Source organism: Nymphaea colorata, unplaced genomic scaffold, assembly GCF_008831285.2.
Source record: "Nymphaea colorata isolate Beijing-Zhang1983 unplaced genomic scaffold, ASM883128v2 scaffold0240, whole genome shotgun sequence".
Taxonomy (NCBI): Eukaryota; Viridiplantae; Streptophyta; class Magnoliopsida; order Nymphaeales; family Nymphaeaceae; genus Nymphaea; species Nymphaea colorata.
In genome coordinates this window covers 1-11,271 of record NW_022204746.1, presented here as the reverse complement: position 1 = coordinate 11,271, position 11,271 = coordinate 1, and the positions used below count along the sequence as shown (strand labels likewise).

The 11,271-nt window shown below is 42.7% G+C and overlaps 1 protein-coding gene across 2 annotated transcripts; it reads left to right on the top strand.

The window, feature by feature from the left end:
* The first annotated feature begins 6,216 nt into the window (after positions 1 to 6,216).
* Positions 6,217 to 11,194, top strand: LOC116268367 (uncharacterized). 2 transcript variants are annotated; one of them, XM_031650040.2, is made up of 5 exons: positions 6,217 to 6,310; positions 7,010 to 8,155; positions 8,249 to 9,246; positions 9,369 to 9,394; positions 10,059 to 11,194. In XM_031650040.2, exons 2-5 carry the CDS (start codon positions 7,296 to 7,298, stop codon positions 10,782 to 10,784), a joined length of 2,610 nt encoding a protein of 869 aa, XP_031505900.1. In that variant the 5' UTR covers positions 6,217 to 6,310; positions 7,010 to 7,295; the 3' UTR covers positions 10,785 to 11,194. The 2 variants fall into 2 exon arrangements, with proteins under 2 accessions (XP_031505900.1, XP_031505899.1); XM_031650039.2 differs by having other exon boundaries at positions 7,010 to 9,246.
* Positions 11,195 to 11,271: the final 77 nt, after the last annotated feature.

The window sequence follows — 11,271 nt, the reverse complement described above, 5'->3', positions numbered from 1 at the left end:
ATCGACTTGCATGGAGAGTTGACAGTTACATAAATCGAACTAGGCCTTCTATCAATCCCTGCTTCGACCCATTATTCCAAACTCTTTGGGCTATGACAAATGTGGTCAAGAAAAAAATTATTTTCAAAAAAGAGTGATTAACAAGCATCCCCTTTCTTTTCAGTGTTGGGCGTTTGATCCATACTACCAACTTATTGGGCTGCTTGCTCGCGTCTATGTTGTCTTGATGGAAGGCAATCTTTCATGTCAATAAGGGGAATATTGTTTGACAACTCAAACATTAACAAATATTTCATGAATTTGTTTTAAAGATTATAGCAAAAGTTTCAGTATCTTTTCAGTCAGATTTATAAAACAGTGTATTGGTGCTTCTACTGCAACTTCCCCTAAAACCACTCACTGGGCAATCTTCCCCACTGTCCTATGAAAATACAGAAGCAAAGTGAGGTCATGTAGCTTTGTCATTCCTTGTCCTTTTTAGAAATACTGATTTTTGTACACGCATCAGGCCAAGGTTACGTGTCGCACCTTGCTTAAAACTGTAGGGATGATAGCAATGGCAGAGCCACCACCAGCTTTACAAAGTTTATTCATTTTTATGTTCATGATTTGATATATTTTATTGTATAAATATACCCCTAAAAACATTAAAGTTATTGAATTAGTACTCTCCTCAAGAAAAACTTCTGGCTTCACTAGGTGGATGACAGTAATTTTTTCACCCTAAAATGTATAATTTTTTAAGCTCTATCCTCAATTTAAGCCCGACGACTTACTCTTCTAAAAATTTTTGGACTTGGAACAAATTTTGAAGACCATCAAATGCTCCCTAATCGAAACTAATTTGAAATCCCAATGCCAACTGCGGAATTTAATGTGCATTGTGTCAATTCCTGCCCTTCTTAATGTTTTCCTCCTCCTTTTTTTAGGGGAGAGATTACATTCCTTGATCCACACCTAAGAAAAAGTTGGACTTCTTTAGAACTGGCAGAAAATCGATTGATCAGGGTACTCTATCAATGCTTTAATGAATCGATATACTTTAAAAGTTCATCTTTACTGAAGCAGAAATTATAATACCCATTAAACACTCATCTGATATTCCAATTCTGGTCATACTCAGGAACCAGCCATTCATTTCCCATTGCTCTCAGCATTGATAAGAAGAGTTAAAAAGTAACAAGTTCTCTCTCTCTAACGGCTATCAGAGGTTTTATTCATCTGACTCCTCCTGCGACACCACTGAAACAACACCCTTTCCTCCTTCCCCTTTTCTTTTAGTCCCCACTGGCACGACGATGACATCTTCCCCTAATGCCCCTCCTTTAACAAAGAAAGGACAGGCGAAGGCCGCCGAAACAGGACACCGTTTGCAGAAAACACATGGGTATGTCTGGCAACCCGCCCTCCGACTCTCTAGCGCAACTCCAACGGTTACCATCGCCATTGCGAGCTCAAGTAGAGAACACAGGGGCGGACCAGGTGATCGACCCACCTCATTCTCTCTCTCTCTCTCTCTCTCTCACACACACACACACACACATTGGGGATGGATGATGCTGGAAACGTGACGCTTCTACGGCCCAACGGCCGGGGGGTATGGGATGGGCGGTAGGCCGGGCTCCGACGAGGAGGCGGTCACGGATAACTGGTTCCACGGTGGCTGCTACCTCGAGAAGCGGAGGGTGTTCCTTAGAAGTTACAGGTTCCACCGGAAGAAGGGGATCAGGGAGCGACTGAAGCTCCTTCTCTTTGGCCTTGGCGGGGCCATCTCCGTGAAGGCGCGGTCGCTAAGGAGGCTTCCCCGAGTGGTGCTCAGCAGGATGCCATGGCCGCCACACCGAAGAAGGAGATTCCAGCGGCTGAGGAACGGGCCGAAGACCGGCGGCTGCGCGCGTCTGTTCCGTATTTTCAGGCTGTGAGTTGCGTAGCGCCTACCCAGTTTGCCTGGGCAGCCGGAAACTTGGCTTCCGTCTGTTTCCACAACAGGGAGCTTTGGCCACTAAGCTCAAGACGACAGAATGACAGGATTGAGACTTGATTTAAGGCCTCCAGGTCGGCTCACCTTCAGTGGTGATTTTTCCATTTCGCAATTTTGTTATATTTGTTCCCCTTCTTCTTCTTGTTAGTTGAAGTTCTTCTCATACTTCTCTTAGTTAGATGCAAACTGTTGGAAACAGAAAGACCTCATAATACTTTTTGTATTTTTACTGATGATTCCAGTAATAACATGAGTGGATATCATGCCTCCCGTGCTTTCAATTACCAGTAAGAAATGCCACCATGATCATCATTCACTTTCCTGTGGTTCTTATTTTGCAAATTTATAACATCAAGTGGCTTGATCTCAATTTTGGAAGCATTCAGGATTTAGTTTAAATACCAAGCGGAATAGCATATATACTGGTTAATTTTATTGGGCTTTCTCAAAGCTCTTCTACAATCTGCTCATTGACCAAAATAGCTGAACAAGAGATCATTTCCATTTGTATTCATATAAACAGGCGGAGCAAGAAAATAACATGTTCACCCTTTATGCAGATGAACATATATGACTTTGTTCCTTGTTTGTAGTTTATGTTCAAGGACAAATATCACGAACTCCAACATTTTTACGAGCACCCATGCAACGGCAGAGGATCAGGAACTTATTCTGTGGACGACTGTCATGCTGGAGCTCAGATGCTCGAGAATTAGATGGAGACTTGAAGGAAAATTCAATGACGAAGGAATTTGATATAGAAGCAAATAGAGTAAAACATTTTTCAAACATGGAGGGCGAGACAAAAGAGGAAGAATTATGGTTCTTTCCATTACCCGTGTTCAATTGAAACTTACAGTTAATTCGTGAAGGTTGCTCTCGAGCAACTGAGCTTCTCCGAGGGGAAGTTCCCAGTCTAGCATTACAACCCAGCTGCCGCGGATCTGTCAGCCGAGTACGGTGCGAGTAGACGTGCCCTTTGAGCAGAAGCGTGTGGTCCAGAATTCCTACATCCATCTCAAGGATTGATTCTCACGTGAACTCCGGAAAAAAAAGTTCTAAACTTATTCATTCAAAATGATCACAAACAAGAAGAAAGATTGACTTGGCCAATTTGAATTTCGTTCCTTCTTATCTTAGATCTGAGGTGATTTCAGATCTTTAAGATTCGGGGGCTTTGACAATCTGCCCACAAAAGTTTCCGATATTTCTCCCTCTGTTCACCGGTTACGATGGCCGGTGATGCCCTTTTTCCGGCAATAAAACCTCCACCATTTAGATTCTCCTCATCGCAAATGGACAGGAGAATTGCAATCATGTGTAATCATTGTCAGTTTTGAACATGAACAAATTAATGTTGTTGCCAGGCATGCTTTGAGAAAAATACAGAGAGAAATACCAAGCAGCTGGCCGCTCGATCGTCATAAGATGATGCGACCAAAGCGGCGACGCATGGCCAGAGGGCCCATCTCTTTAAAGCAGCTGGTATTGTCTTCATTTGGTTGACTTCCTGGTGCCGCTGCACATGAAAAACAAACGGAGAGTTGCGGCCGCCGGCCAACAGTCTGAGCTCATGGCGGTGCCTTCAATAGCACCCATTGGAAACATGTACCAGTATCAGAATTAATCACTTAATGGCAGACTCGCGTTCCCACGACCGCACCACACTCATCAGGTCAAGTGTGGTCCGGCTCTTTTCTTTCAATACATAACAGTAGAGCGCCTGCCAACTGCAAAGTATTTTCCATGACAGAGAAGGAACTGATCAATACTTAACTGATTTAATTACCAGATCTTCGTTTCGCTTAATTAATTCTCCATTTGTATGTCTAACCTACGTCCGCCTTGCGCTCTTTATGTGATTGTTCACTAATTGCTTACAAGAACCATGTCCTCCTCGCGCACTCTGTCTTCACTGTCGGCAAGTTTTTTTTTTTTTTCAAGTCTTCTAATTCCTTAGTCCTAAACTGTACACTAATGAATCTGCCATGCAGAAGCCATTAATTGATAGTTGAATACTTCTTGAACTGTTGTAATCAATTAATCTGCCATGCAGAAGCCATTAATTGATAATTGAATACTTGTTGAACTGTTGTAATCCTTATTCAGCTTTCATTTACCACTCTTCACAGTGCCTTAACCTTATCAGCAACTGAGTGGCTTTGCTGCTGCTTCTTTCTCCAAGCTCAGGCTCACATTCTGTGGAGCTTGGGAAGTTTAAGTCCAGTATAGACAAGAATCTTTCACCATAAGCAGACAAATGTGCAGATCCGAAGACAAAGTTGACAAACTGTAAGGAAGCTACATTTACTTGTTAACGCAGTTAAGATTATGGTGTATACAGAGATATTGATTTGCATATATATTTTGTTTCTACTCATCAAAGGAGCTAGACTTGATCCAAGGACCAAAATATTTAACAATTTTTGCTTGTTGATAAGCACGACAAGCAGACTCTTCGCCATTTTTTTCCTCATTTGGTGAGGACAACTCGCGCGAACCTTCAAGTATTTGAAAAGTATAGAATCTCAGTTATCCTAACTTGTATCTCTTATTAAGGTCCAAGCTCAAGTCTATTCCTTAGTAGAGCATCTCAAACCACAAAATAAAAGCAAAAGCGAGTATCTCAAAACCACAAAAAATGTGATATGCAGCTACAAACAAAGATCAAGTCACCACATTCATCCGGCCAAAGAAAAAGAAAAAGAAAAAGAAAAAGAAAAAGCTAGATCCCTTTATCGAATTGTCGTTGTACAAGAGATCGACAGCTCTGGTGAAAAATACACTTTTACATAATTATTTTTCGCTTTTCTGAAATTTGGAAAAACCAAGATGCCCTTGCCTTTACTGTGTTATTACGGTGCAACCTTCCTCCTGGAGAACTCAAAAATATCTGGCACCATATTTTTGAAGGATGAGGAAGCCCTAAAAAGGGCATAGGATAGGAGGCCAAAAGCGGGTCCCATCTTCTCTTTTTGGTTTGGCTTTGGCAAATTGGCATCTGTGTGCTCTCGAACTATTGGCTCGAGGAGAACCGGGGAAAAGCGGGTCCCACCCATGCACGTGATTGGAGGATAAGGAATTTACGTACGATGCCCTTGTAGATATTTATCTCAAACTTAGTTGCCACCCACTTCCAGGGCATTTTCGTCCCACTTGCATTATCTCCCTCTTTTCTTTAATAAACTTTTTTTTCAAGAAATACACACCATTTTTAGCTATTTACAATAGGTGGTCACCTTTTTCTTCAATTTCAAATCTTCGAAGTTGGATGTTTTAGAGCACTGTGTATCCGTGTGATCCATTTCATGCATGAAAAGAGCCTTGCTATCAATCAACATATGGTACAAAAATGATCAGAAGTTGTGTCCAAGGAAAGCTTTCTCACTTTCTTCACCAATAGCAAGCATGAACATATTGGAGAATAAGAGAGAACTGGGGTTCTGCTACCATCAAGAGAGTGGCTTCGTGGAACGCCATGCTTGTGGTGAGGCAGTCAGGGCGACTTAGCTCCAATTAGAACCTCAATGTCATGGAACTCCTGGTTTCCCGTAACAACTTAGGGAAATGAATAATGAAAATATCTGAACTCATTGTTTTCTGATTATCAAAAGATACTGAAAATTTCCATTTGAAAGAGGTGAAGAATGCAACATCTCATGATCGCACAGATTGAGAAGGAAATTTGTTAAGAGATGAATACAGTGATAAGAACACTGTAGGGTTGCGTCGTTACTGATGACTCCAGAAGAGACAGGTTGTAAGAGGCAGGACTTAACAGTTGTCCGTGCAAGGTTCGACGTGGAGAAATGAAAGTGGAAAAAAGATGGGGTACTCGGTGGGGGAGAAGGTAAGCAAGAGGATGGTTGCCAACGAGATTTGTGAAAAGAGGGCGGTAGGAAGGAATGGGTGGATAGATGGAGGAGGTGACTGGGAAGTAATGAGGAGGACGCAGGAGGGAGAGAGGACAAGATGAGGTGGGGAAAAGGGTGGAAAGCAGGAGGAAAAGTGCAACAAGAGAAGGTGGAGAAAGGATCTGTGCTCCTCCCTTCTGCCTCAACCATTCCCCCCACTCGCTTTTTGTGATCGCCTCTCTCTCTCTCGCTCCCCCCGAGCTTAGAGGCGCCGTAGATTCGGTGGTTCGTGGTCGCAGGCGCTTTCTCCTTCCACCTGTGTCTTCCCCGCCTTTGTTGGTTCTACCTGCTCCTGCTTCTTCCAATCTCCTGAGATTATGATTTTCCCTTTCGTTCCCTTCTTCTGCTGCTGTTGGTGGTGGTGGTGATTCCTCGTGGTCATCTTCTTCCTGTCGGACGGCTTGATCCCTTTCAGGTCTCTCTCTCCCTCTCTCTCTCTCTCTCTCTGTGATATGCACGCCGACTCGCACCTTCGCTTCCTCCCTCTGGTGGTGGAATTGGACATAGTAAGCTGCAGGGTTGTGAACTAATTACGCTTTCCTCCCCTAGAGCACGACTCTGTTTTGTTGCTCGTCCTTTCTCCTTGCTTTTCTTCTTCAACAATTCTGCTGATGGGTGCGAACTCTCGAACTTCCGAGGTCACTTGTGTGCCCATGGAATCTCTCAATTGTAGCTAAGTTGATGACATGGGAGACACAAGAACGGGAGAATGAAAAGCCAACTCTTTGTTGTTATCTCGTTCTCAAAGTTCTCGATGTAATGTCACCGAGCACAGAATCAGGGATCGACATGTGTATCATCCTCGAAGATGTGGTGATAGACTACCTTTGCTCTAGATAGCTTTCACTGAAAACACGAAATATTAGTGTCATCTGCCGGCCTTCCTTCTGGTTCTTTTTTTTTCTTTTTTCTTTTTTATGTTTGGCACTATTTGCTTTCGGGAACTGATCCTTTCGCGTTACTGCTTTTACCATGTGAGTGGGGGCTTCTTTCTTCTGAGGTGGTTGCTTGGAACGTTTCCGTGGATGTTCATATTCCAGAGAGTGGTCCCTTTAATGGTGCATGTTCTTCAAATCCACTTTTAACCAAGCGAATTTCTTCTGCTCATTTACAGGGATTATTCTTATTGATGCAAATGTTCTCAAAGCGAAGGCTATTTTGATCACCAGAGTGCAGCTGCCCAAAAATCTTCCATTTTCTTCCCATGTCTTCCCCTTGATTATGCCAGTGGAAGATAAGATACCATCCCAGTAGCTAAAAACTCTGGTCTGCATCTGGGAAGCATGATCTTTGAAGTCTAGTCAAACCTCATCCAGGTTTCTGCTTGATAAATTGGAAGCCAAGCAGCCAATTGCTACCAAATATTAGTTAAGGTGCTTGAGAATTTTCCGTTTTAAAGAATGGAACATTTTATAAACGATTCCGAGTCCAACAAGATGACGCCTCACAAATCTGATGGAGTAAATTCTAGAGAATCAACACATCTCTCGGAGTTGCCGTGGCTTGCTCATTGGAAGCCATCAAGCACGGAGAACGGATCACAGGACATCTCAAAGTTGCCAACTCCTAGCGGGAGATCAAAGCAAACTTCTGTTGAAAATCTGCCTCAAGGACCACACTGCAGTAAGTCTGGAACTTGTGAAGCAGATAGGCCTGCTAGCAAAGACGACGAACAGGACATACAGAAAGATGAAGAGGAATTTGTAGAGCTAAGGCCCAGCCTTCTTCTGCCTGGTGAATGCATAGTGGCTCGGTCCATCAAGAGTAAGGGAATGGAAAAATTATGTGACCTTGTCGGTAGGGGTCCTAAAACCACGACTCTTCCCCCTCAACCTAAGCTACTGTTAGTGAATCAGTCACCAGCCTTCAAGCAGCCACGCGATTCTGATGGTCAGCGTAAAATTTCTACGCATGGCGTATCTCCACTCCTTTTTCCTTCATCTACTGCAAATTTTGTTTTCTTAGACACTCAGCCTCCTATGTTATACAAAGTACTCAAGGGCTGCCAGAAGACGACTGATCCGGGAGCTGCTTCTAGTGCATCTTCTCCACCTCATGCAACAGATACATCTTTTGGCACCATTGCAGCATGTAAGACTAAGACATGGCCTTTGGCAGTGAGAGAATGTAGTGGACAAGAATCAAATGTGTCCAAAGCATGTAACGGTCAATTCGAAGATCTGGAAGATCAGTCCAGCCAAGTGTTGAAAGCAAAGCATGAAAGTGAAAACTATAATATGTCTGATTCGAAGTTGGACAGGTATGAGTTTATCGAGTCAGCTTCAGTTGGTCCAAAACATGGTAAGCCAGAATTTAAGTGTAACACTTCAAGTTTGCGTCCTTCTATATGCAGCAAAGATGGAAAGAGCCAATGTAACTTCACAGAAACCCACAGCAGTCATATTTCATGCACTCATTCAGCTCTTTGTAAGAATAAACAATGTGACTGTGAGAATAAACAGTGTCAACATGGCTGCTGTTTCACTTTTCTTGATTCTGGAAAGCGGATATGCACGGCAGCAACAGCCAATGAGGGAAACAGTGGTACTGAAAAAAAATTTACTAGTCCAATCCTGGGCGATTTTCTTTTTTCAAGAGGTGAAGGTAAGCTCAAGCTGAACTTTTCTGATATGGAGTTCACAGCTGGCAAAACAAGCATGCCTAAGGATGCCAAAATTGCAGAACTACCAGATACAACTGTTTCAAATGCACTGCCGGCTTGCTCTCTTCATGGTCTGGAGACAGTAAGGGTTTGCACTACTGTGGATAAAGTAGAGGGAGTTCCTGGTGGACCCTCAAAATTTTCGAAAACCACTCATCATTTTCTTATTACGAAGAAGACAGACATGGCTTTTTCTAAGGAAGACCGCCTCATTAAAAGGTCATCAGTTGATGCAAAGATTGACCAGAATTCTTTTCTTCGATTATTTGGCGTGTCTCCTGCCTTTTGTCCCTGTGATAGGAAAGACACGCGGATGAAACTTACTTCCTGCAGGGCTGCTAGGGCTGGTCTGCTGAATGAAGACACACATGGACATTGTTACAGATCCAGTGACATTGCAGCAGAGACATCAACCATTCAACAGGCCAGAGCATCTTATCTAAAGTCTATGAATAATAATGAGGTTCATACTGAGACTAGTGGTTTTGAAGCTTCCCTTGGGCAAACCCCCTCACAGCTGGTCTCCAAGGATAATTTTGCATGGAAAAGGAATGCTGCTAGTGTTGAGGAAATGGCTTGTCTAGTTCACTGTACTGCCCAAGCTAGTTCTGTTAATGTGAAGCATGAATCGTCATCTGAGACTGAACCGCTAGATTTAAACCTTGTCATGTCCAAAGGCTTTGGTAAAGGTATACTTCTATGGCTAATTCTTTCAGATTGGCTTTACAGATTTTTATGTTGTTGAATTATTCAATGGCGATTTTCCATGAACAGGATTCTGATAAATTGTTCTCTGCCTCATGTTTTGTAGGTCTGGCTTTGACTGCCGTTAATAAGGTGCGATTCAGTCACTTGAAATTATTTCTTATTGTGTTTGGTAATTTTTGCTGTACACAAGCTGATGAAGAGTGAATTTCACTGTCATGTGGTTACAACAACAATAAGGAAAGTAGAAATATGGTACTGTAGTTAGGACGCCACTGAATCAATGAACGTGGCCTTTCTTTTTCCTTTTTGATTTAGTAAATGCCTTGTGGCCATTTCATGGCTTCATTCGATATCCTGTACTCCAATCAAAGGGTAGGTTTTGAGTATATAAATAGTACTTTTTTCAATTGAATATAAATAGGTGATGCATGTTCTTCAATATGAAATCTAACTGAGGTTCCCTGTTTCTTCCATGGGTGTCAAACTCGTGAAAAACCTAAACATATCTGCAGAGAGCTTAACTATGATTGCGTGTCACTAATCCGTGCTATTTTTGTTTTTGCACGTCTTTTCTGTAAATGCTTGCATGCTTAAGGATTTCAAAACGAACAGGCGGTTTGTCCAATAATGGTTGTTAAAGGGCGAATATTTAATTGACATTCTAATGGTTAGGCAGTTCAAGTTTCCTTATTTTGTGGTGAGCATCCGATTCTTTAATAGAATCACGTTTTAGCCACAAGGAGCCAAGTCCAATTGAAAATGATGCCATTGACAATCTCTATTGAATCAACAGGACAATGTGGAAGCTGGGACCTCATGTGATCCTCTGGAAAGGACTACTTTCCCAAGAAAGAAACCGAGCAAAAGTAATGTTTCACCTTCGTGCTCAGCCATGCATGCGTGTGAGGACAGGAAAGAAATGTGTGCATCAAGAACACAGAGCTTGGATGCAGAAGACCTCCCCGCACATGCAGATCAACCTGACCCTTCACAATCAGACTTCAGCCATCCAGATCAACGCCCGAGCAGCAGATGGGTTAAACGTCTCAAACGTAGCCATTTAGAAGCGTTTGGCACCAAGAGATCGGTCGATGGAGATATTTCTTCTCATGATAAAAAAATTAAACTTTTCAGTAAGGTCTTCAACTACGGTAGATCTATCTCAAAGTCTGAACTCTCCACCGCATGCATTGAGAAGCAGCAGCACCAGTTGGTTGAGACAGTGATCTTGCCAAGGCACCGCCGATCAGCTGTTGACTTAATGAGGGAAAGTAAGGATATCCTGTCTGATCCCTGGATCCAGAGGTGGCGTTCTGCCAAAGGTGGAGGCATCCAGATAGGCTCTGCGGAGGTTATCTGTGAGCCAGAATGCTCAAAAGTATCCATAATTGAATTGCAGGGCAAGGAGTTTCCTAGCCTGGGGGCCATGGCCTTGATGGGGAAGGCATTAACCAATTTCAGGCCATGTGAGTTCAGGAGGATGGGCCCCTTTGTTGTTTGGAAGACCAAAAGTTATTGAGAAGAACCTGGTCGAACTTTTTATACAAAACGATCACTCCTCTCTGCCATTTCAGAAGTGGTAAATAATTGTTGAGTACCTCCATCTTGTATGAAGACGGCCGAAAAAAAGCAAAGCTGTAACCTTGTAACTCTTTTGTAACAGCATGGATAGGGTCTACCATCCATGTGTGCTAGCTGTGGTGATGAACTCCTAAATACAGTTACCCATGTAAGTATCCCCGTACTTTCCTATGATTATAAATGCTTGCCGCTGTATAAGCATAACGCTGGTTAGTTCTGCTGATCTTCTGGCACTATCATCACCTTAGATGAAATTCTAAACCGTCTGAAAACCTTCTCTCTGCTAATGCAGATTTAGATGTATATGAAGCATTTGCAATTTAATTGACAAACGCTTATTGACTGTGATACTTTTTTCCTACCTTGTTACACGGTATAGACATCCTTAGAATCCCTTTGTCTTTGTGTATCGTGATCCTACACAC